Genomic DNA, 27,996 nt, shown 5'->3' on the forward strand with positions numbered 1-27,996 from the left:
CTACTATTGTAATTAGCCTAATATCTTTCTTTTAAATCAAATGTTAATGAGTACAGATAAGCCCTGATAAAGCGCCAATAAATATTGGGTCTCCCCAAAACGATCGATATAAAATAGAGAACCCTCCGGTATATGTAGAGTACTAAATGTGTGATTTTGCATTGCAAACGATATTATTATTGCCAAATCGCATAAGATTCAAGCGCACAAAATCTCAAGCACCATGAAAATTAATCGTTGCGTTTAATTAATGTCAACGTTTTCGATTATTTTAAGCGACCATTTTCGGACAACCGAAAATCGAATACAACGTATAAAGTGACAAAACGAAGAACATTATGCTTTTGTTTTTAATCTGAATAAAAACAATAAAAATATTATTATTATTATTAATTATTACACACATTCAACTACATTTTCTGTGTTGTAAGGTAAATACCACTAACTACTAAAAAAATTTATAAATAATAGATGCTGCCTAATAGGTGATAATACCGTTTTACGCCTCCGCATATCTCGTTTTATGAATTTTCCTCGAAATAAATCTCGGTTCCGCGAGACAAAGTGAGAGACAATGCCGTAATTTTCTGGTGTGCGTGCAAAAGGAGAAAGTGAGAAAACACTTTTTTTATATTGTCTACTTTAAGAATTTTCTTAAATTTTGTAAATTTAAAAATTTTATTTGTCCTGGCAATTTTTATCAATTGTTTTATTTTGTTTATATTCTCATTTGAGGTATAGGATTCTAAAATGTAGAGGTATTTCCCTCCCCCCGTATTTAATTACAACCAGCCAAACAATGTCTTTCAGTAGTATATATCTATATATATAATCGAGGCGAGTTAATAATAATAATAATCAGCGCAGAGCCCAAACGGTTAGAAGTTGAAAGTTGAAATTTGGTACACAGTTAGGGTACAGTACGTCACTAGAACTCACACTAAGAAGGGATTTTTCGAAATTCCTCCCCACGGGGGAGAGAAACAGGATTAAGGCTTAACACTTCCATCAACAATGGAATTGTTAAGAGAAAGCAACGTGCAAGACGCAGATGCAGATTTTTTCGTTTTTGCGGGAAATCGAACATATTTTTAGACCCATCTAAAAATTCTGTAATTAATCTGGAAACAGGGGGACCCAATTCTTGCATTCTGTGAAAACGGATAAGGTTGACTATAACGTAATAATCTTAATCTTCGCTATCGTTACTTTTGCCCGAGCAACGCCGGGCCTACCTGCTAGTATTAATATATTAAGCATTATTTAGCCCAAAAGGTATTTTTGTAAGTAAAGCAACGGAATAAATTTATTTACTGTTATTTTTTTTATAAAATTTTCTTTAATTTACATAAAATTTGAATGATTAATAACAATTTATTTTTAGTTTAATAAAATAAATTCAATTGTTATCAATACAGAATTATAAATAAAAATGACTCGATATTTTTGAGTACGTTCAAGTTATTAAAATTAAATTCTTTTACATTTATAAACTTCACGAGTTATTTCATGAGAATAAATTCGATTTTTGAAAGATAAATGCTCATCTTCCACGGAAAATCCAGTAATCGAAGTCGATCTGTCTTTAACAGCCTTAACTTGTAGTTGCTTATTTCTTTTAGGAGTGGGTGGATGATGAGGAAGAAAAGGTATGCAATGCTTTTCTTGAATTGTGGCAGATTCCGACTCGACTCCGCCATCAACTAACATCTCTTTCGATCTCTCTGGATCTATTATAGTTATGGATGATGTCGAAGAATGCTCGTCTTCACCTATAATTTGGTTTATCATCTCCTTGTATTCTAATTTTGGTTCATCTTGATTTTTTTCAGAGGAAATTCCTCGTATATTTTTTAATATTTTCATCGATTTACGGTTATTTTTATCATCTTTTGTATTATTTTCCATCTTTGTTCCCGAATTATTGTCGTCGTTTTCTGCTCCCGTATGCTCTTTCGTAATTTCTTTCGCTTCTTGCATTTTGGATTTTGCAGATTCAGTATTGTCTACGCAGTATTTGTTTCGTTTCACTAGATTTAAAATTTTTTTCATTCTTCACACTAAAAAATAAATTTTTATCCAGATATAAATTTTGAAGTCACAAGTAGACTGAAGTACTATACAGTACAAAGCTACTTCTTCTACTCGTAGAAGAAAACGTTAATTAATAATATAGTATTTAGAAATAGTATTTCAAGTTATAAAGTCAATAATATGTCAGAACAGAGTACCAAATGCCAGTAAAAAGATCTTACCGTATGATCTACGAAAGGAAAACGCTAAGAAAGTGACATGCTACCCACCAACTCGGGTGAAAAAACAGATATACACCGGGATGAGACTGAAATATTGTATTTTAAAAAGGGAAGGATTACGAACGAACCGATTAGCGATACTATGCAACAGAAAAGACTGTCAATGAAGGTTAGAGAACCGAAACTAGATGGAAGTGTCACGGTTGTAAGAGGTGAAAGGAGTACGTGGAAAGAAGCGTGTTAGTTACCATTAATAGGAAAGACAACCAGAGGAACCAAATCTAAGAGAAACTGAAGAGGATTGAGTAGCAGAGAGAATGAAATAAATGACTTCTATTCTATACACAGATTTACTCATATTTTCCGTAATAATAAGATTCGTCCTCACTTTTTTCTTTAATACAGTAAATTCTAATATTAAAATTCAACTTGATTTTTAGAGATTTTTTAAAATAATCATAGCCAACCATAATTAAATATAATTATTATTAAAAATTCGTAAGTTATAAGCAAGATAATTAAACATTTGACTAAGAATTACCTTTAAACTTCGCGCTTTTTAATAATACAATTTTTTACTTATTAAAGAACTTTTCTTTAACAATATAGAAAAATTTTAGTCCATTGTTTACGAAAAATCGAGTAGGCCTACTGTATTAATAATTAAATACATCATCAGTTTTGTATCTTTTTCTTCAGTTTCACTTTTACAAAATGATTCTCTTCTACAGACCAATGAGCTTGCAACAGCTAACAGAGAGAATTATTTCGTAATTTTACATTTAATTTCCATTCTCTTGTGTTATATTAAATACATATGATTCACGCCCGATAAAATGTTGATGGATTTTTCTTCTAGGCTTAAATCTCCTCGATTTTTGCAATTTTAAAGGTAAAATTATTATTCATTTTTTTTTTTTTATGGAACTTCTTTTGATTTTTAACTGATGATGAGACTTTGGATCAGCATTTAAGTTAAAAAAAAATCATACAAAGGACAATAATAGACCTCACTTGTTAGTAAACTAAACCATTCTTTTATTTCCACTTATATAAATTTACTGTATACGCATTTCGGATACTACCGTCGTGGCATCCCTCTTCAGTATACAGAGAAAATTTATATATCTATAAATAATCCACTTTTTAATTAATTAATTTACAGAACTCCAGGAAGCAATTTTTAAAAATCTTACACCTGTAAAATACACACGTAGGTACTGTACGGCATCCTCTTGTATCCTTAGAAATGTAGAATTCTGTAAGTACAGTACAACAGATGGCGATACTCTACTTTTTTACAGAACTTGAAATTCTGTATAATAAATATCCGGAGACGATGATTTGAAATTCTAGCTTTCAATACATAAATTATCCGCACACATTTCCTGTTTTTAAAACATTTTATCGTCGTTTTTCTCAAGTGATAAACTACTGTTGAAAATTTATTCATAGGCTAATATCTATTGTTAATTTGAAGAAATGGGAGATAATTTTTTTAAATAAATAGGCGTACTTTTTAAAGGTTCCGTATTCTTTGATTACAATTGTAATGAACTGTATTATTAAGAAAAATTTTTAAATTAAATACTAAATCTGTTTAATAAAAAAAATATCATGCAATTGAAAGTTGTATAATAGTTTCTTTTATAGTTTAAAATTATAATGTTTTAATTGATTTCCAACTCTTTGTTTTTTTTAACTAAGAATTTCCAATTTTCTAAACTTAGAAATGTAAGTTTATAACATGAGAATATTCCACAATTTGTCTTACATAAGTTTCGCCATTTTGTCTGTCATCAAGAAACTCAAACGGGCAAGATTAAATAATCGATTTGTTGATAGAAGTCTCGTAATATTTTATGATAAATAAGAAAGTAAACGGTCAAAATGATATATAGACAAACGGGCCATTTAAAAAAACGAGCATTCTTACTCAAAAATCAGTACTTTTCCCCTACCTTAATTCTAAGTTTCAAATATTTTGTGAAATTAAACATTCTACTACATTCAGAACTGTTTCGAATCTTCATATATTTATTTCTTCGTAATGTAGGCATAAAAGAAAGTAAAGAAGAATGAAAGTTGTCGACCGATTCACTAGAGCACCTAGATATAGGCCTATCTAGGTGCTCTATATACAGGGATAATGCGTGTCGATTCTTTGCTAAATAGAATCGACCGAACGTAGTTCTAAAAGAGCACCCGACCTCTGAATCTATTCCAAACTTTCGTTTACAACAGTCGCTTAAAATTAAAAATAAGGAAGGAATAATTAATTTTACCATAAAAAATACATTTACAATTTCTCTACACGACTAGCACACGAAAATTACGAACATTTAATAACGAATAGGATGATCTTTAGCTGGAAGTACGGTATTTACAGGGCGTGGCAGATAGATGCTCAAGCGCATTCTTCCCGCAAAATATTCCTTAGCTGGCTTTGTTCATCGCGTAAACGTATCCTAAGCGGAGAAGAAAGCAGAGTCCTTTGTAAATACTGCTAAATGTATGGATAAATGTTAATTTGACACAACGTAACAGTAATTCTTGTTTCAGGCTATTATTATTACATTATTATTATTATTTAGTAAGTGATTAAAGTTACAACATTATACATCAATAGCTATAAAATGCTTTTCGAAATAAAAGTAACTTACCCGCATCTAAAAGTTGCACGTAATGGTGATAATTTCAAATTTTGCGGATTTTCCTTTTGTTTCTTCTTTCACTGAAGATAATTCGGCGTAAAAGAGGGATTATTTCAAGAGACACATTTGAAGATCTGAAACTAAAATTCTAGGTTGAACATTTTCCCTCCATTCCTAGAATTAAGTCTAATAATTAAAATAAAAACATCAAATGTAATTGCTTGGATCTAAATGTATAATTTGGAAGAACATTCAAATGAACATTATACGCTTATATGATTTTAGTACTACGATGTAAACTTATCTAAATTATTATATTGTTAATAACAAATATAAATGAAAATAAATCACACAAAAATAAATTATAAACGATTGCGGATAAACTTTCAGAAATTTCATTACTTTATTCAAATTTGCTAAAGGAGAATTTTTTAATTAAACTTAGAGTTTAATTTAGAATAGGAGAGGATCCCGACAAACTTAGAAAAGAAAAATGTTTTGTGTATTGTACAGTACCTTAGAGATGACAACGAAACTATCCTGACTAAACTAGGTAGAATCGTTTAAACTACAATTTATATGTTGTTATTACAACTTTGCCAGGTACTGTACTTACTTCCACTTTTATCTTCATAATATGCAGTAGTTGGAGTAGAATGTTTTCCATCCAAAACAATCCTTTTAAAATTTTAAAAGACTTTATTGTATAATACCTGCTACACAAAATTGTTTACTACACGAATTGATATACGAATCTCAAATTTTGATTAAGTTACATAAAATTAAAATCTCGTACTTACATCATTCCAGGTTTGATTTGTTCGTATTGTTCCATTTGAACAAAAAGATACACGAAGCTGGAAAATTCCATAAAATTCAAAGAAGTTAATTTGTTTCTCTTCAATACAACTTACATGAAGTTGATCGATCACCAAATTTTCCTGGCTAATAATTTACTGAAAGATATTTACTTGTTACTTTTAATAAACGATGTTTATGCCATCCACGTTCAGGGCAACTAAATGAAACCTATCCTGCAAAATTCGTGACAAAATTGTCTAACACGTTACTCCTTTCCATCATGTAAAACACATTGGGTGATACGAATAAAACGGAGTAGAAACTAAAGTTCAGGAAATATGAAGTTTACGTTCATATTCATGCGAATAAAAATTGAGTTTATACTCAAGACTGACGAGCGAGTTTAAATTTTAATTTTGAGCAACAAAATCACGTGTGGCGGCCGACTTTTTACTTAAATATAACACGAATTAGAGACTACACACTTATAGAAGAGTTTATATCTTGATAATTTGGAGTTCGGACAGCAATAGGCATGTTTCGTCAAGTACACCAGGCAGTAGCGTAGCGAGGAGGGTGCAAGGGGGTGTATCATGCACCGGGCGCCACTCTCAGAGGGGCGCCCAAATGGTCTCCAAGACAAACTATATGTGTTTCTGGAGGAGGAAGAGGGGCGCCAATAAAGTGTCGGGCGCCAGTTACGTTCGCTACGCCACTGACACCAGGGTAATGACAAATGACGAAATATAAGAGAAAGTTACATAAAGCGTGTCGTAACGTCGATGAGAGACGAAGTCACTGTGAACGGTGTATTGATAGTAAAGCATTACACCGGGCTTATCTCGCTTCTGCTACGTATTAGCTAACAACAATACAGACTAAACGAACACAAATAGCTAATTATTTCTTTACTTTGTATACTTAAAATATTTTCTCAAATCGAAACACCATCTCGTAACGATTGGTTTATGAATTTTTTTAAAATAAAAATATCTTTCAAATTAAACCTTTAAATTATAAGATGCTAACATTAATGAGAGAAAAACAAAGTTAGAAAACCTTATGTAGCAGTTAAAATTGTTTTAATAAACCTATATTATTTACCCTTCATTAATTTTATTTCATCGAGAAAAAAAGGTATCTAAATTTCGTGGTGCACTTAACCTTGAATCTAGTAAAATGCTTAAAAATACTACGAACACGAAGATAACAGCCTGTAAATAGAAGAAAAAAGACGAGTGGAAGTTGTTGGCCGATTCATCGGAACGTAACTCACGTGATTCGAGGTCGTAACGTCACCAGAATTGATACACTACTGACGTGTGTTGATCCTTTGCCAAACAGAATCGACCGAACGTGACTTTGTAAGGCAGTTGACCCTGGAATCTATCCCAAATGTAATCTACAACACATCGGAACATAAACTGTTCTTCCAAAAACAAAAACCTAAACACTTCAGTTTTTTCTGCAACTGTATTATATTGCACAACAGATAAAATGTTTAAAAAAGATGCATCATCATTTCATCCAAAGATGAATCTTTCTACTTTTGCATCTGGTGCATTTTAACTGGGAACACTATCTACACGACGAAATTATCTATTAAAAAATTAAAACTATATAATTAACGATAAATTTTAAGCGATTAATTTACAAATGGCGGTATTATCTGAACATACTTAATTCTTTATGACCTTGAGTTAGTCAACTTCCTGGTTTACGTACAGTTTATATGTTTATCGAAAGAATCATTGTTTTATAAGCAAAACACGTGCGATGTATAGATAAAATGATTCGTATCACGCCTATTTTTGCTATCCTTGAATTAAGAAAGTAGAAATGGTGTCAAAGTTGTACTGTAACAGCTATGTAAATATCGTAGTTTTATAATCAATCGATTACGAACAGTTCCTTATTACACAATAGTTAGAACAGAATAATATTGATAAATTTCAATTTGAACAACAATTAACGAACTATTTTATCAATAGAGGATATAAAATAAACCCAATTTATTTAAAAATTGTTCGTCTAGCGAGATGCGATCGATTTAATTAATTTAACTGATAAGATATTCTTCTATTTTCGCGATTTTTTCATCAAAGATTTTATGAAGTATTAAATTTTATTCCTTCAATATCTAAAAAGTTATTTTTTATAGTGGAAATACTTCAGAGCACAATTCTGTAAATTGAACAATAAAATTTCGATATTTTAGTAATGATTTTTTCAAAGTTCTGAATACGTTAACTTATATTTTGTTTTAGTTCAGGGTTTTTGTATTATCTCATCAAATAAACCTTGTATCGGTAGCTTCCTATATCGCCTACTATTCCAGATAATAAATTTACAAGTACGGTAACTGATCATTTTAGTTGTCAAATTACATTTGATAATAATAATCAATTATTTAAACCTACGTTCTGCGATTAAGCCATATTTAAAAAAGTCAGATAATCGATTGATTTTAAATCATCGAAATGATAAGTCATGCTCCACGTTTTAGATCATTAAAAGATGGACTTTCAACCTTGGAAAGTTATCAGTGTTAAATTTTTTCATTGATAAATTTCGTTTGTTTTACTAGGTTTTTCAATTTTTAAAAGTAAATTTTATAAATCGTAAACAGAACTTTGATTAGGAAAGATCATTCACTCTAGATAGAGATTCAAAGTTAAGGACAAAAATATTTCGCTCAATGCCACCTCCTGTTATATAGATTACTTAAAGCCTAGTAAAATAAAAACAAAGAACTTTTAAACAACTATTCAACATTATCCCAGTCAAGAAGCAAAAATATTTACAAGAAACAATTTTATTAAGGATGTTTACATCCTTGCACGAGAGGAAGAAACTGGAAGAGCTCGACAAACTGAAGGTAGATATCTGGTATTTTAAAAAATTGCTTAAATGGAGGTCTTTACAGTAACCAAAATCTATTAGAGGCACATGATATAATACTTTTTAAACCTAATAGAAAAAAGTATAAAACCAAGAAACTAGTAAAAAAACCAATTAAAAAGTGTATAATCAAACCCAAACAGCGAGCGAGAATATTTACAAGAACTATTCAACTTTACGACTTTAAAGTCGTAATAAAAAATTAAAAAGAAGGCATTTTTAAAAAAGGATGATGAAAGTCTTAATTATTTTGAGTAGTATATAACAAATGTACCAGAGACTAAACAGTCGCTGGTACATTAGTACTGTAATGTTTAAGCAGTTTTTGCCTATTATTTCAGTTTAGAGTTGTTAATTTTATCTACGGCACTAGATTTAGTCACTTTTAAAATGAATAAAAGAACTAAACAAAATATTTTTGTTTATGTTGTATAACTAATGTTAACATTTGCATAAAACAAACATCAGATGCCACTTTATTTCATATTAAATATTAATTTATTAAAACTTTTTAGAAAAAAAATCTGAAAATTTTGTAAAATAGTTTTTTTTTTTTTTATTAACTTTTACATAGATACATCGGAATTTTATCGAGATTTTTAAAGTGAAATAAATCGACAAATGAAAATCGCGAGTCAGCGACACGACATAGCGACATAATTGCATCGCATTGCGATTCGCTATTTTTATTCGATTACCCTATTTTTACCGAGTGATTTGTAATGCTTATAAACAAATTCGGAGTAATGAAGGAAAGTGTGTAAATTTGCCACAGAATTATTTATTCTAAATTCGAAAGCTAATTTCTTATTAGTCTAACTCTTCCTTTGAATCACATTATCTGTTATCATATAAATCAGGAAGAAAATAGTGTTTTTTTTAAGACGAAGTATGGTTTTATACTATTTAATTTAGAAGATTCTTATAACAATTATAAAATATAATACTCCATATTTTTAATGGGAATTATCATCGAAAGAAATGTTCATGTTTCGATGTCTAATACGAAATATTTTGGGCTACTGCTCAATGTCTCATCCCTGGTATTCCTTTAGTTTAAATAAATCTATTTTTATAGAGTATAAAATCTTCCCGATTTCGTTACAAATTAGATGAAAGAAATCTTTGTTATATGGTAAAAATTATTGTTCTATAGTTTATTTCTTCGTATGCAAACAACCTAGTACTTGAGACACCCCATATTATATATAGGAGTAACTAGTAGGACGTTAAAAAGCTTAAATAAAATTCATCATCATATAAAAACTAAAAAGATTATGATTTCAAATCAAAATGAAAAAGAAACATAATGTTATGCTCACAAATTCAGTCCTCATCGTCATTTATAGTTGTTCGACTGGCCTATTTCAAGATCTGAGCTTGTTTCATCAAGTTCCACTGCACTTGTGTGATCCGTTGCGATTTTTCTGTTATGTGAAAGATAATTCGTTTCTAAATACTCTAAACCGCGTTGTAAAGGTACCGCGTTGTAGGAGGCCTACCTGTATATATATATTATTTATTTATTTATTTTCTTTCTTTTATGATGTAACATAGTGGAAAGATTTTTTTTTGCTATGATAGTCCTTCTTCAGTTGGGAGTAAATGCTAATGCCCGAAATGAACATTTTGAAGAAAAAGAAATATCAGTGTGTCAACCTACGATCTGTGGTGTGATTGTCCTTCAAACATAATCACGTTTTTATTGTTAATGTAAAGAAAAATTTGTTATAAATATCAAAAGCCTACACTTTATCCCGGTAGAGGCCTATATTTTTGTAAAAATATAGTCCTATACAGCTATAGACTAATTTATTTTTCATCTTATTCTATTAATAAAATGTGAAAACGTCCAAGAACTTAACCTGGATCTAAAATATTTCGTCTTCTTTCGAGACAAAGACAATTTTGATTAAATATTTGTAACAATGATCGACTATATAATATATTTTAAAATAGATTAGATCAATATTAACCCTCTTCTTTCAAAATACTTTGTTTAATTTATATACTAATTAAAACAAGTTGTCATGTTACTACATCTAATGTTTTGTAAATCTAAACTTTATTATGTTAAAAACCTATTAAGTTAATTCAATCAATTATTTTTGCTTCGTTTCTACTCTTCTCAGGATAATGGGAATTTTCTACGCCAATAAACGAATTGAATTAAATATATAACTCCCGAAATAACTTTGTATAACGGATGTTTGTAAGTTAACATTCATAAAATTATAATTCTTGTAACACTGTTTTCTTTGTTATGTCTACATTAAAATTATTTTATTTTAGCCTTAACAAAATACTTTCAAAAATGACTAAATTTCTTCAAAATTGTTTACAAAGAAAGCTAAAAATATTGTTTTTTTTTAAATTAGTTTGTTGACTAACTAGAATTATTTAGTTCTTAAAAAACAGATCTAGATGAAAACTATATCTCATCTTCCTTTAAAGAGAAAACAAGTTATTAAATATTTTTACATTCATTTATATATATACTCGAGTTAAACGTAATGAATTGTTTATACGAATTCGTATAAACAATATATCAAATAGTAAGCATTCTAGGGTACACACGTCCATTTAACTTTAATTCCAAAACGTTTTCTTGCATCAAAATAACTATCAATTTATCAGTTTAGTATATTCTTAAATCAAAATGACACTGGAAAAGAAAAAAAAAATTGACGATAATAACTTACAATGAACATTTATAGGAAATGAGTTATCAATTTGCGTAGTAAAAATAGCAGTTATTATCAATATAACCGAGAAAAATAATTATTAAAAGCTTAAAACAACTAACACTTTAACACACAAAACTAAATAAATTGTACTTTTGGAATTAAAAATATAGCCCACATAGCAAATGCCGATATATTACAATAATATTCAACTCAAAATTGATTACTTAAGCAAACATTAAAACTTGTGTTAAAATAGGTCTTAATGATTAGAATATTAATACGATATTTTCTTATAAGTACAGTACTTTCTTCTCCGAATGAATAGCCAGTTATATAAATATAATCTACGCTTACTATTTTACTATACGTTATGTGATGACATTAGCTTCTAGGTAAATAAATAAAAAAAAATTATAAAAATGTACTTTTGCAGAAGAACAGTTTTTCCAGTCACCTAATGAGAACACAATACCCATTTTTCCCATAAAAATTATTTTACCACCGATGATGTCATAAGTGATTCAATCGAATAATTATATAGATACAGGAAATATCAAAATTCACCCACGTGATTAGAAATCGACTCGCTTATTGGCTATCTTATAATAATAGCCCTACCCACTGATCGTTTGCCGCTCGATAAACGACTAAGAAAACGATACGAAGTAGTCCTCTAATAATACACATCGATATAACGAGAAATTGTGAAGACAAATTCATTTTACGAAAAAAATCTTAGTTTCGACATTTTTATTCAAATTTTATTACGTTTTAAATTTATCGTATTTTTAGATCCGATAGCGTACACGTCAGGACACTCGGAAGGATACAGTTTTGCGAAGGGGTGTAAGTAGTCTAGTATGAATGTCGGCCATTTACTTCGCCGCCATTAGTCAGTCTCCCGATTCTATTATGTTGATGTGTGTGCTATTTCATGTTGTTTTATCGAGTTCTGTTAAACAGCAAACTAAACACGGTCCGTCATCTCTCGATTCAGGAACGTGATTGTGATCGATCTTTAAATTTTTATTTCTGATCCAAGTATTCAGGTATGTCCCGTTCTCTACATCGTACCACGCGATCTAACCACGTGGCATAAAAGCTAGCCAATTTCAATTCCCATTCCATTCAATTTACTCATTTCAAAGGTCTTTCCGAGTATATTGCTCAATACAGCTTTCTTGGTGTTCAAAGCTAACCATCATAATTGATGCTTTAATTTCCACAACTACCGGTACCCACGTATGGTTGCCGCATATTGTGCAATATGGTATGGATTTGCTTGATTTAAACTAAAGCATCGATTTAAAAACAAAAAAAAAAAAAAATCATTATTTATTTATAATGCAATTTTTACAATTGTATTAAATAATTATTTATGTAAATTTGATTTTTAATATAAAGTTTTACAGTAGGAATGTGTATTTTAAAGCTATTTTAGTAGTGTGTGTGTTATGTACCCATAATTGGTGTAATTTCCCCCCCGGTATATATATAAATTTTTGATTTTTTTTCTTTTTTTAATATAGCATTCCTCTATTTGGGATTGACGACCAGAATCCATTATATTCGGAAAGTTATTCGAGTGATAACTTCGATGGTTTCAGTATGGCACCCGTACCAGACTTAAACGGTGATGGTTTTATGCCATGCTCCGCTTCAAACTCAAATTGCCTACTTCAAGATGCGATATTAAATGACCCAGAACAAAGAGACGAAGAACTGTTCGAGTTAAGCCGCGAAATCAGGATTAACACGCCCACGTCTCCAATTCCGTTCGAAGGATCCTATTGGAACGAAAATCCGAACTTGGTCGACTACGCATCCGAAGATCTAATTACAGAAATTATCGACAATAATGCAATTAGTACTTATGAAATGGACATAAATGAGCCCGATATTCCTACTATTAAGCAAGAGCATTCTTATTCGCAGAATCCCGACTCTCCCGACAGTGACAGCACAAATAACGGCAAGTAAATTTAATTTCAAAAAGTTTTTTAAATAATTAAATTTAGTCCATATTACCGAATTTAACTAAAGAAAAGTTACATGGCAACTTTAACTTAAATAGAATCTGGCAACAGTCCAATTCTTTAAACTCGCTGCGAGATGTCACTGATGACGCATTGTTACGTCATCCGTTCTAATGAAGCGCATAATTTACTTTCGGTACTTTTAGAAACTTTATTGAATTCATTTTTAACCATTTAATTTTTTTTTATAACTTTTCAATCTATTTTACTTTTTGGAATTTAACATGAGTGGACTTTTAATGTGACTAGCATCCACATTAAATTTTCTATTTTTAAATTTTGACCTATGAATTTTCATATATTAAATTGATACAATGTAAATTTATCTGTTTTTAATAAAGGTTGTTCTAGTATTGTGAGAAAACAATAGCTAGTTGTTACTTTTTCCACAAAGCAAAACTTGTTTATAGTTTTAATTGGCAAAAGCACTGAATTTCAAGTAAAAACAAACCAATTACCAATTATATCTTCTTACTGTTATTTCAAATGTGTTTGTTTATCTTGGCTGAGAGAGAGAAATTGGCAATGAACTTGATTTTCAAGAATCAGACCACTTCCTGGTTTGTCTTTCTTAAAAAATAAGCAGCATTAACTTATATAGTACTGGGCAATTAAAGAACCACTATTCAGTGATGTCTGGAAAGATATATAGCAGTCCAAAATGCAACCAAATCTGGCATTGTGACATTTTAGGACTTGCTAAAGACATTTCTGGAGAAAAAAAAAAAAATTACCAAAACTTACCACTATGGCACTTCAGGCCCTGCAAGCAACAAACATTTTATTTGTATGAAACACTAGTGCCATGCAGAGACTTTAGCAATGGTGACTACAATGCAACATGGTCCCCATTCTGAAAGTGTAAAGCTAGAAGGCAATGAACGGTGTGCTTAATGGCTGATTGTAATTGATCTTCTGATGCTTCTGTGTGGTGTGACAATCTTTCAAGGCCAACAAATTTAAAGAGTCTTCACAGTCAAAACTCATGTAGATTAAGATCTGGAGAATGTGTAGAAAAGCAATAGGAAACACATGACTAATCTTGGTGAAATAATGTCACAAATTACTTTACACAACATCTAATACGCAGAAACACTCTTTTCATGAAAGTGATTGACTTGAGGCATTGTTGCTGTTGCAGTTGGGATACAACAAAGTGTCTAGCATCTTTTGTTACCTGGACTGTCAGAACATGTCTCAAGTCCACTAGTTTCATCAAAAAAGAATAGTCCAAGGATAAATGGGAGTATGAATCCAAACCAGACTAATTTCGGGTGAGTGCAGTGGAATCTATTGAAAAACATAAAGTTTTTCCATGAATCAAATGTGACAATTACAGTACTGTTACACCGAGGTGAAAATGTGCTTTGTTTGCCCCACGGGATTTTCCGTGGCGAACAATATATGCACATTCATTCTGTCAAAAATTATCGAAGATAAGATCGGTTGGGTTTCCCTCTCTGCAGCAATTGTTAGTTGTGTCTGATCTTATATGGATAACATTGCACCAATTTTCTCAGTACTTTCCAAACTTTACCGTACGATATACGCTGGTAGTATGCCTGCATGTGCATTACTGGAGTCAGCAACATTATTCACCGACTGTTTAACAACAGCTATAGTAATATTTAACTTGTGAAATGATAGATATATGCTTTCAACTGGGTTGAACTCCTGGACATCTAGTTTCCTCAAGTTGAATAATAGATCATTCTCCTGAGAATCTGTGGAGTTTGAAAATTCCTGAAATGCATTGTTGTTTTCATAAAACAGCTGCACAAGAAATGCATGTTCTTATCAGAACCAAGTGATGACCACTGTAGTTGATAAGAATGACATGATACTGAACAATCATGGTCACTTTATACCCAGAACTTGTCTTCAACATGTCTCCTTATGCAAACTGCTTTTTCGTTGTTTGCACCATCAAAAATTGCCTTAATAGTGAATTTTGGTACTTTTTTTTACAGAAATGTCTTCCATATCATTAATTTAGGGTTTAAAAATATGGCTAAAATATTAAATAATGTACTATTAATATATTTATAACCAGGTATTGGTAGAGACAAACAACATTTTATTGTCTGTCAGCATGTTTAGTATGCAAATAGCATTGTAAATACTTAATTTGATATTTGTAACATTTGACTTATACTAATTATTATTGTAATTATTTTTGTTTTGTAGTAGTCAAAGTCCAGCACTAGCATTTATAGTTTAATACTTTGATATTTTTACAAACTCTGATGCAAAGGTTTTTAAACATTTTGAACCTTGCAGTGTATCGTGTCAAATAATTTCATATATTTGTTCTAATATACAGTACATAATTAAATGTTAATTTTTATTTCAAGTTTGTTTTAGGTGCCATTTTGATGAATTTATTGAAACATGGTCTTAAAACTTGTTTTGACTTGGGACATAGAAAATGCAATGAGTTTATAGAATAAAAATTTGACATAGCAAGAGTAAATGAAGTACAACTTAAGCAATATGGTGTTTCAGAATGTTTTAGGATATCAATCATGTATTCAACATATAATATCTCAATATATCTTTTTTTATAATTGAATTATAAAAATGATTTTTATATTGCTTTAGATGAAATTTAAGAATTATTAGTAGTAATTGCATCAAGTCTACTATTTTAAATACTATTTGATAAAGTTTATAAAATAGGATTAAATTGCTAAAAATATTTAAAACCTAATCTCTAGTATATTACCAGTATATTTAAATTACTCTTTTTCTATGACCCTGTGGAAATGGATGAAAAAGGATGATGGTTAACTGTATAAAACGAAAAATCAATCAATAAATGTCAAACTAAACCATTCACAAAAAATATTAGGAAATAACCAGCCAAATATTCAGGAATATTTACTGTTAGATAACACATTTTTAAGGAATTCCATTTGCTTGGTCTATTGATAATCAAAATTCTAGACAATTCACATCAAAATTATATTTGGTAAATAACTTAGTTCTAAAGAAATTGTTTAATTGTCAATTCTCTGCCACATAATTTAAGGCTTGGCAATAAAGTGGCATATTCTGAAAACTACAAAAAAGAATTATTAACAAATTTGTACATTGTTAGTCTAAGAAAGTTTTACAGTTCACATGCTTGTGAACCTCCCTTTTCTCAAAAGCTCCCTAATGTGGATGCACTGTTTCCCACCATGTGTTGTCATTATGAATATGTACTGTACTATGCTTCACATTGCTCTGTGGAATTTTTACAATTTAAATAAAATTTGGTAATTGTTTGGTTTTAAATCAAGATATATTAACATTTAATTATTAATAGTATCATTAAGTAATTTGGCCTAGAGGTAGGCAATTAGGCACCATCTCTTATTCATTTAATTAAGTTATTAAATTTATCATTTTAATAATTTAGAAGGTTCTGGCCCAAACAGGTCTCAAACCTGCAACACCCGCTTACCGTGCTGTCACATAACCTGATTATAACTGGCATTTAGATTTTTATATTTTATTTAAATTAACAAGTATTTTTTAAGAAATTTTGTGTAAGTTTAACAAAAATTTTATATGAAACTTCAAATAAATTTTAAACTGTTCAGTTAACACAATTCACAAACCCAGGAGAAATTGTAATTAACTCAAGAGCCAAATTTGCAAAATCCAAATACTGTACCATTTCTCTGGGTAACTTGTTCACACAAATATATACAATGTGTACACATGTATAGACTACTTTCCATTTCTAATTTACCTGAAATTTTACAATTACGAGTTCATTTTATTTATTCTTTTAGTAATTTTTGATATATTCTTACAGATGAAGAACTTGAAAGTCTAGATACAGACGAAGAAAATGAAACTCTTGATGTAGATGAAATAGAAATTGTTGACATAGAAAAAATTGACGACGACGACGATTTAGACAGTGATAGAAAATGTACTTATAGCATGAGAGATCATATATTTACAGCTGTAAGCGTAGAAACAAATTGGCCACGTCGCAATCGACCAAAATATGCAAAATATGCTGGATCAAGTGTGTTGAAAAGAGACAGCAGAGGAAATTCTTCAGGAAAACATACAAAAAGTAAAAAGAAGATAGACGAGAGCATAAGAGCTCTCCATAATACGAAAGAACGAGACAGGAGACATGCTCTAAAGAGAGACGTTGCTTCTCTTGCAGAGGAAATTCCAAACTTGCCAAGCAAAAGACCTATGAACTTGGTTCTGAAGAGAGCTTTAGAATACATCAAAAAATTGAAAAAGGAAAATAAAGGATATCAAGAACAACTTAGAACAATTAAGAAATCAAATAGTGAACTATATAAAAGTTTCACAAAATCCCAACGCACTGCAGGGAGAAAATAATGTTAATAAATAATAATAATAATAATGGTAGTAGTAATTAACGGTAAGTATATTTTAAGAAGTAACGAATGATGAGAAGTACTGTACATTTTTAATTTACTAAGCTTTAAATTGAAAGTAACCTAATTATGCAAATAATTTTTTTAGTAAAAATTTTTATTTGAAAAAAAAAAAAAGGTTTAAAAAATATATATTTAATATATAAATAAATGAACAGAATAACACCTAAACACAAATTTCCAGCAATTGAACAGTAAATATTTGCTTATTTGTTTGCTGGAAATTTGTGTTTAGGTGTTATTCTGTTCAAGTATATAACAAAAATGAACAACTGCACAAGTAAACTGGAAAGTTTACTTGTGCGGTTGTTGATTTTGTAATAAATAAATATAAATAAATTTGTTATAATTCTGATGAACAATTAAACACACAGAATTGAGTTCATCTAAAAAATATTCAATGAAATTTTAAAATACACATATCAATTGGTTAAATATTACTGTAGTATGATAAAATATTTTAGATGTTACACCATGTAAAGAATTATTTGTGACAATAACAAAGTTTTGATATTCCAAAATTTTGATTTTGGACAATTTTTCAAGCTCTACTTAAAAATATTTTAAGTCAAAATTATTTGTTTAGGCAAAATGAATTAGTCTAGGTGGACGATTTTCATAGCAATTATGATTAGATGCTCGATAGATTGATTGCATGCTTCATAGTTGATCTTAAATAGCAGTACCTAACCAATTTCAAACTTTTGGTTCAATCTGCATAATTATTTGATTTGATTAAGCCAGATTAACAAAAAAGAAATCAAGATTTAAATGTATTTATCAACTCAGCAATTGTCAAACCTATACAATATCTGTAAGTAAGACAAATCTATCAAAGTCCATAAAATTCAGAACTTAGATGAAAGGAATTTTTGGGAACATTAATTTTACGTTAACCATCCATTTTTAGCATCAATTATCTATCTGTTGGGGGGAAAAGAAGTACATTTCACTTATTGAAGTTTTACTCTAGATTCATACTGTAGGTAAGAAAAAAGGAATATTAACTAACTTATTTGAATAACTCATTGATGCAAATTTGCAATCAGTACATACATTCAAGAAAAAAGATGGTTACATGTAATTATTGAAGCTAAATATGTTAAACTCAAAATGCCACTTTTCCATTGTCAATTTTAAGGCAAATAGCAATAGTTTATCCATCCTGAATATAATATTTATACACTACTTCATTAAAAAATGATTTAATAGTTAATAGATAATAATCATAATTAAAATTAATATTTAGAATCAAAGTAATAAATTTGTCTTCAAAACCAATAGACAATTCATTATTGTGAAATCAAAAAATAAGATAATACTAAACTTTTTTCAAGGATTATCTTATTTTAAGTTCCTGATAATGAATGGATGTCACCCCAAAACATTTCAAATAAAAGATTGACTCCTTGAAAAAAATACCAAACAACCTTCCTTATTCTTGACTATCAAAAATTAATAATCGGTCTTAATTGTTAGCTGTCACGCGATTTGAATTTTGCATTAACCATTTTAATGATGATAAACAGAAATTTAACAATTATGATCATTGCATTTTAACAAATTTAAATATCTTAGGGTTAAATAATAATGAAAACATAAGCAGTTTATTGTAAACGTTCGACTGAAATTAATATCAAAAAACCTTAAATCCAGTAATTTATTTATTTAATTAGTTTACTTTGTATTTAATATATTTATGCTCATACACTTGACTCAATATGTAAATTTGTAATTTTCAAATGTTTTTAATTTCATATCTGCTTTCTGTTCTATTCATTAATTCCAATTAGGTAAGATAAATTAATTTAGGTGGCCAGAAGATGGCCATTGTACATGATTTATAAATAAAACAAATGTTTTCAATGTTCTACTTTTACTGTATTTCAGGTTTTTTTTTTATATTAATTTTAGTTAATACATCCAGTTTTGAGTTTTTTCATAAGTATTTGACTATTGCAAACTCAATCTTTCAATGTTTTAGTTTATTTTTTATCATGATTATTATTATAAAGATCTATATTTCAGTAATTCCATAAGCAAAGTCAATTGCTCATTTTTGAACATGATCTTAAAACGCCTGAAAGATTAAGTTTTTAATACATCTTTTTTATACAATAATTCAGATAATTGATAATTTTATAAATTGCACATCAATTCTTAGTTCATACTTTAAAAAAATTTGATTTATCATTACAGTTTTGATGATGATTTATATTTTTAGCATAACATTACAAAAGTGATTTCCTTATGGCATAAAGCAAAGTACAACTTAGAGAAGATGTATAGTACATGTAGATGAAAATTTTATAATTTAGAGAATGGGAAGGGAAAAGAATGAAATTAAAGAATTATATAAGCAAAATCTCTCTTAATATTCGTAATTAAACTTTATTATATAGCATCTACTAGATATAGGTTATAGTATGGCATTAGATATACAGTGGTGCCTCGTATGATGCTGCGAACAACGGATTTTCTGTTTGGCCGTTACGTGACTCGAGCAACGGACTGGCTGCGAACAATGGACTTTCTGTTCGGCAGTTCCGTGAGGCAATCGACAGACTTTCTGCGATCAAGTGCGAATGATTTTTCCACTTTTGCCGTTGCGGCAAAAGAGTGAAACATCTAAAAATAGTAGATTGTCAATGGTTGCCATTGACAATCTACTAATTTTAGATGTTTTCCCCATCTTGGCTTCCCAGAATAGCTTCTTGATGTAGGTATTTTGGAAAACAGGTGTTGAAGAAGAGAGAGAAACAGACCACCTTGGACATGTTTTTCAAGAAGCCAGCTGCCAAAAAACAAAGGATGTAACAAGAGGAGTTGACCCTGCAAGCCCCGGTAGCCTCTCCTGAATCTGACTCCGATTAAAAAACAATAAAAAGAGACCCGCTGCAATGTGGAAAAAGTGTGCGTCTATATGAATGAGTGAAGAAAGTGTTCCTTCACCTCCTCCTCGCATCATCTGACTATTCAGCATAATTGGTGACTGCTCCGTTTTCATTTTTTTATGGTACAGTATGGTTATTTTATGCTGCAGAACGAATTAGATGTTTTAACATGTATTTCTATTGGAAAATGCGTTTCGTATAACGGACTTTTCACTTAACGGACGTGCACCCGAAATGGATTAAGTACGTTATATGAAGCACCACTGTACTGGCAAATATAAATTTAAATTCTCTTTTTAAATGTAAATACATCTTTAAAATCTAACTTAAAATACAAATGCATTTTTAAAATTAACCTAGTTTATCTCTACATATGTAAATCAAAAATCAATCACTCAGCTGCTCTATAGTTGAAGATATTGAATTCTGGATATACACAAAATCAGTTAAGTGTCTCAGGAAAAAGTATTCACCAGAGTAAATGTAGAAATGAAATTGTCTACAAGATAGTTAAACAACACAAGATTAAGTAGATTACAAAACAGTTTTGGCTTTTTTTTTCCTCTAAAGCAGTGATTCTCAAACTTTTTCGATCCACCGCCCCCTTTGTCTATAAAGTTATACCCAACGCCCCCTAACCCATTTTCTCTTGTGTGAGAAAGGATTGGAAACATTCTTAGGAAAACTTTTCTATGAATCTCACACTTTGTGCCCTTACTGTACATTGTTCTCAACATCTGGAAACCGTTAAACGCAATGTTTTCTCTTATCCGTTTAACAGAGAAAAGAGAACGGCTGTCGGTGACTTCAACTTTTGCCTTTGGTCACTGTTCCGTACCCTGCCTCCAGCACCCCCCTAGATTTACTCACCGCCCACAAGAGGACGTTATCGCCCACTTTGAGAAACGCTGCTCTAAAGTGACAGGCAATATATTCTGAAGAGATTTACAAAATTAGCCTTAGAGTTATAGAATATAAACCAAAAATAGGATATGAAAAGGTATTTATTATGCAAATTAATTCAAAAGAGAATTTAAAAAAAATCTTGCAAAATAAAATGCAAGTTGTCTAATTAATTTATTAAGTTACAGTCCAAGTGCAACAAACTTGAATAATTTTTTAATTCCTGGAATGTAGTGTTTTCCTCAAACTGATTTTAGTTAGTTGATGGACCACTTAATATTCCTTCTAACCAGTTAAATAAAACCAGACTGTATTAGCATGCTAATGAGTGTGAGTATGAATGCAAGAAGACAAGCAGACAACTTTCACAAATTCCAGAAAATGACTTAATTAAATTGACAAATACTTTCAGCCTCCTTGACAGGCCAGCTTCAGGTCACACATCATAAACTTATAGAATTTGATATTTGATTAATAGAATGTGTAGGCATTCAATAGTTTTGCATTACAAATTTTAAAAATTTTGGAACAAAATTTTAAATTTTTACATCACACATTATTATAAAATAATTTAGCAAATATATCTGCTACTGATGAAACATTAAATGAAAGCTCCACTAATAGGTCATTAAATAAAAGTTCTTTCAGAATAACAAACTTGTAATATATGCTGACAGTCATGCTAACATGCAACTGAACACATGTAATGGGAATTTTGAATTGTGCAATGGGAATCCCATATTTGTTCAGTAATTAATTGTCTAATTCTGGGTGTTATAAGTATTTCTTTCTTCTATTTATATTAAAGTTCAAATATTTTTACTTATACGGGTATACCTCGAGTTAAGTCGTTCTCGATTATACGTCGTTTGTCAAAAATAAAAATTAAGTTTGTCGTTTTATTCGACTTTACGTCTGCCCGTCACAAATATTGAAGTCGTAATATCACTAGAAAAGTGTTAAAAGCACATAAAATCACGTTACTGTACAATAAATAAGAATAAAAGTATATAAAATCATATTAAAATACTCAGAATCGAAATATCGGACTCGGCTGTTGATGCCGACGATCCACAGCCATCTACGTCTGCGACGTAAATAAACAAATTGAATGTAAATATTGGTAAATTTAACAAATTAGTTTTTTCTACTATCGCAAAATAATTTTAATAACTGTATTTGTTATTTAACCGTACAAAATCATTTCATTTTATAATGTCTTAAAGCATTCACAATGTTCACAGCACAAATAAAATGTACTGTAAACATTGCCAAATTGTAAACATGTACAGTACATTTACATGCATACATACATACATGTATTTGTAAATTTAGATTACTTTTTTTGTACTATATTAAAAACTAAAATTTGTTTGTAAGCTTAAAATAAATTCTTATTAACCATACATTATTAAAAATGCATTTATAAATAAAATACAGCACTGGGAATGGTTATTTGTATTTTAGCCTAGTGACAAGTAAATTCGACTTAAGTCTCCTCTCCTGGAACCAATTACCGACGTAAGGCGAGGTATACCTGTATTACACAGTGTACATATCATTCAGCACCAAAAATGGACTATGGAAGGAATGTTGGTAGGATTTACCATTTTTTTAATCAAATATATACAATAGATATTTCTTATGCAGCCAAGTCATCGATATCATCATTTAATCCAGGGGTTGCAAACTGGCGGGCCAGATACGGCCCATGGCCTCGATGGTTTATTTTCTAGAAATCAATGCTTCTAACATTGTGCGGGAATTAAAACAGAAAAAATTAAACTTCTCAATAAAAGCAAAAATTATTACTATAATCCTTTGTACCATTTTTGTATCATCAAATATTGGCACCACTGAATGAAACTTGTCACACAGCAACATTGCCAGATTTGGTTATTTTGTGCCAAAATGGGCTATCCTTTTTTTAATTTGGTGTAAAAAAATCATTTGCACATTGACTACTTTTTTGGGCTACAAAAATTTGACTCTGCTACACTTTTGTCTACACAATTTATTTCATTGGTTGTTTCAGCCTAGAATGGCAATATCTATTTCTACTAGTATTGCCTTTACTCAAAATTATATAGATTATTTAATATTAGTAGTAAAGTGGACAAATGGGCAAAGTATTCTTGGGTATAAAGAAATTAGTCTATTTTCAAATTACATAACCATGGTTTGATAAGTCCTTTGAAATAATAGCTACTACAGTAATTTGCTGCTAAGAATATTACATAGGAAAATTAATTTTTATAGTCTGTCATGGTGAGATCATTTGTTGCAAGATTCATTGCTTTCTTTACTTATAAAATAAGTGTTATTGACATAGCATTTTGTGTGTATTTTGAGTCTTGCCATCCTTATTTTTGGAACAATTTGCAGGCCTGCATCAGACCTATAAATTAAGTCACGGAACAAATGTTTTTGGCTCAAGTTATCGTTGGGAAAATATGAAAAGGCATTTCATGATTTTATTGTCAAAAATCAGGTTTATTTATAAAAAAGTGAATTATTTTGAGTTGTCTACTTTGGACTAATTTTTAGAAAATTTTTTGCTACAAAAGCTAAAAACATCTTGCAACCATTTTAAGCCATATGATACATTGTCACAAGGTTACTGATTGCAATTGTAGTATGATATTGAAGTAGCATTTTATTAACACACTAACTTATATTTGTTTTGTCTATAACAATGGCTTGGCTAAATTTAAAGTTTAAAAAAAAAGAAAAATAGATCAAGAAGGAGAACTTTTCAAGAAAAATGGGAGAAGTCGTATTTCTTTGTGGAAGTAAAAGGTATTCCAATGTGTTTGATATGTAGACAGTGTCACTGTGGTGAAAGAATGTAAACTAAAACACCATTATGAAACAAACCGTAAGAACTACGATAAGTATATAGAAAAGATGTGTGATGACAAACTAAACAGTTAAAAAATGAACTGTAGTTTCAACAGAAAATATTTTTGATCAGTTCATTCAAAGGAAAATAGATTCCTCGGCTCATTTATGAAAATTGGTGCAAAGACTTGGCCTTTTTAGTTGACATAACAAGTCACTTAAACACTGAATACTGCTATGCAAGAATGTGAACAGTTGATTTGTCATATGTATGATTCAATTAAGTCATTTCTGGCAAAACTCTGTCTTCGGCAAACCCAGTTGGCAAAGAATTTAGCCCACTTTCCTACACTCAAATTGATTTCTCGAAATAATACCGATACTCAAAAGTATATTCCTAAAATTGAAGAATCGAAAATCAAATTTGAAAAAAAGATTTTCTAACTTAAGATTTTTTCTAGTTTGTTTTGGTTTACAAAATAATATCGAATATGACCTGCATCTATAAATGTCTAATGGACTGGCCCTTTGCCGAGTTTGCGATCCCTGATTAAACTATAATCTACAACCACAGCACACTTTTCATATAGTTTATTATATCACATACATGTCTAACAATGAAGATTGAAAGATGTTTGAAATTAATAATTATGCAGATATAAGATTTTTATTATTGTCCTTGTTTTCCATTTATGTCTCTTAGAACAGCTTATTAATGCTAGGATTTATTGGCTTGGCCAAAACAAAACAGATATTAGTGCTATAGAAAAAAATCTTAGAATAAGGTGGCACCCTATACATGTATACCACTGAACCTGGAGTAACAGCTAACCTACAGCAAGCCAAATTGGCACAACAGGCTTTTCACAACGACCAGATCAGAACTTTGAAATGCCTGGACATATTCAAAGCACCAATAATGGAGAATGCTTTAATCGTAACAAATGCCAAACTATCAGCAGCTTGGCAAACTTATATGACAATCTGCAGAAGATTCTTAACCAAATGGAAGCCAAATAATTTTAAGTTGCTTTGTTTCATTGTTATTATAAAAGCTATAAAATAGATAAAATTAACATACTAAAGTTTGTAACTTGCTAAATTATTTTATAATGTTTGATGTAAACATTTCAAATTTTTCTTCCAAAATTTAAAAATTTTGGAATTTTTAATGTAAAATTATTGAATGCCTATACATTCTATTAAATTGAATGTAAAATTCTCTAGGTTTACAGCATGCGATCTGAAGCTTGCCTATTTAAACTGATGAATGTTTTCAGCATTCTTATTAAATAGTTTGCTGAAATTTATGGAAGTTATCTGCTTGTCTTATGTTATATCTTCCAATGTATGAATGTTTTATTGTTGTAATTACCTAAAGTTTGTATGTGTATATATATAAAAGACAAGCTTGTTTTTCTTGGCATAGAATATTTACCCTTACATACTAGTAATAAGCTTTCAAATTCATTAAAAAAATTAAATTTCGGAAATTTCATACTTTATATCAGAAAATTTGAAATCATTGGAACTGTGTTAGAATGCTCTGCTGTTAAATAATACATTTTTCCTTACCTATGAGAATTGTACAAGAGGGGTTTAATCTTAAATGCACATATTCATAAAACTGAAATTTGATTGTGTTAACTTGAGAATGCTCATTCACTTTTTACAAATATTAATATCTAATTATTAACAAATTTACATTTACTATTTATAATCATTAATGTTTACTAAATGAAAAAGTTACAATCATGACTTCAAAGGTTTAGAACATTCTTATATTGCATACATATCTACAGTGGTATGTTTAAAGAATATTTATGACATGGTGTGTACCAGACAATTTTATTTACTTATTACTGGGTATTAATCCTAATATTAATTATAAGTTACAGAATATGCCAATTATTATATTAATCTATTATAGAACCAGTCATGAACTAATTTTGAATATTTCATATTGATGTCATTCCAGTGTAATTCAGTCTTTTATTCTGATTTTATATTCATTTTGATCAATCATCTTGCAATTAGCTTCTCTATACAAAAATATTTTAAAGAAGTTCAAGTAACTATTTTTGAAATGTTCTTGCTTTGGCATGTTGAAATGAAAGAGTTGACACTGCTTTAAACAACAGAACCAAAGAGATCTTGCAAAATTACAAATAGTGTCTAATAGATAAGTATTGTGAATGAAAGGTGTAATGAATAATATTTAATTCTTTAAAATGCACATGAATTTTAGATTCAAATATCATTTTGTTTATAGCAACTTTAAAATAAACTGGAAAAAGTACTTTCATGACTATTAGAATAGTGTAAATTTATTGTTGAAAAGGGCCAGATTGCTATTAATGATGGATAATCAAAATTTGTTTAGTAAAATTACGTGGATAACAGATAAATTATGCTTTTCTGTTTTAGTGCAGTGAAATTTTTTCTTAGCTATTAACACATTTGTATTTTTTTGCTGATTTTCGAATGCTTTTTGTTCCTCTGTTGTTTATTTTGTATTTTTGAGGCACTCGAGAAAGGCCAAATGGCCATAGTGTCTTTTCATTAAAGAAAAAAAGATTAAACATTAATTACACGAACTCATTAATAAAAACTTTCTTGGTTTGTCAGTTAAGCTTTTTACACTGATTCTGTGACCTAATGTAGATTAATAACGATTATGCTTTCTATAATGAAGTCATGTAATATTTTATATTTACTACGTTTGACAGATTTATTGAGTTTATAATTTGATTTAAATATATGTTTTTGTTTTTGACAGGTGGCAGGAGATTTTTTTAAAAATGTATTTATATATACTTGAGTCTGTTTCTAAATAAAAGTTTTTAAAAATTGCTTATTTCACTTTTAAATGTCTTAAAGCAATATACTTATTAAAAACTCAAATTTTTATTAAGACAACTTAAGATTAATGCTTGAATAATATTTTAATTTTGAAATAATATTATACAATTTTGTTTTTAATCTATGGTCTAACGTAACAGCCAAAAATAATCTAGCTTTTATTAGATAAAACTATAATTTAAAATTGAAATTAATTTACAAATTATTACTAACTATGTCTTATCCAGATTACAAATTTTATGAAAATTTAAAACCCACCTGTATCATAATTATTTCATTTATTCATTTTCCGACTAATGAGTTATGAACTAGGATCCTGTACGATGTCATGGTTTTCCAGTATGCTTAAAAAAGATCACACAATAAAAAGTGATTCAAAGAAACATTGTTAAAAACAAAATTGCACTATATAAACTATATACAATAAAACTTTCCTAACTCGAAATGCCAAGTGGCAGGAAAAAACTTTGTTACAGAGGATTCAAATGTCTGAAAATTGTGTTGGAGAGTAGATACAACTATCTGAAAATTTCACTGAAATCTGATTAGGATCACTTTGGATAGAATATTAAACTTTGAGTTGAGGGAATTGAAGTAAAATAAATCGGTGTCGGCAAACCACGGAAAACTTCGGCAGGAGAAAATTTGAGTTAAGAAATTCAAGCCGGAGACATTAAATAGACTATGCTATTCCATTGAGATGTACCGAGCGCTTTGTTTTCTTCGAATTAAAGAAATATTTGAGTT

At 29.6% G+C, this 27,996-nt stretch overlaps 1 protein-coding gene and 1 long non-coding RNA gene across 3 annotated transcripts in view; one reads left to right on the plus strand and one right to left on the minus strand.

Annotated features, from left to right (window-relative positions):
• Positions 1–27,996, minus strand: part of LOC136983464 (uncharacterized) — a 370,671-nt gene that overhangs the window by 215,252 nt on the left and 127,423 nt on the right. The gene's annotated exons all lie outside the window — the stretch shown is intronic.
• On the plus strand, positions 12,157–27,228 carry LOC136983384 (myc proto-oncogene protein-like). Of its 2 annotated transcripts, XM_067280101.1 has the most exons (4): positions 12,157–12,347; positions 12,828–13,270; positions 17,140–17,733; positions 27,167–27,228. In XM_067280101.1, exons 2-3 carry the CDS (start codon positions 12,907–12,909, stop codon positions 17,688–17,690), a joined length of 915 nt encoding a protein of 304 aa, XP_067136202.1. In that variant the 5' UTR covers positions 12,157–12,347; positions 12,828–12,906; the 3' UTR covers positions 17,691–17,733; positions 27,167–27,228. The 2 variants fall into 2 exon arrangements, with proteins under 2 accessions (XP_067136202.1, XP_067136201.1); XM_067280100.1 differs by lacking the exon at positions 27,167–27,228 and having other exon boundaries at positions 17,140–17,843.

Source organism: Centruroides vittatus, unplaced genomic scaffold (genome assembly GCF_030686945.1).
Source record: "Centruroides vittatus isolate TY-2023 unplaced genomic scaffold, ASM3068694v2 contig_882, whole genome shotgun sequence".
NCBI classification, from domain to species: Eukaryota; Metazoa; Arthropoda; class Arachnida; order Scorpiones; family Buthidae; genus Centruroides; species Centruroides vittatus.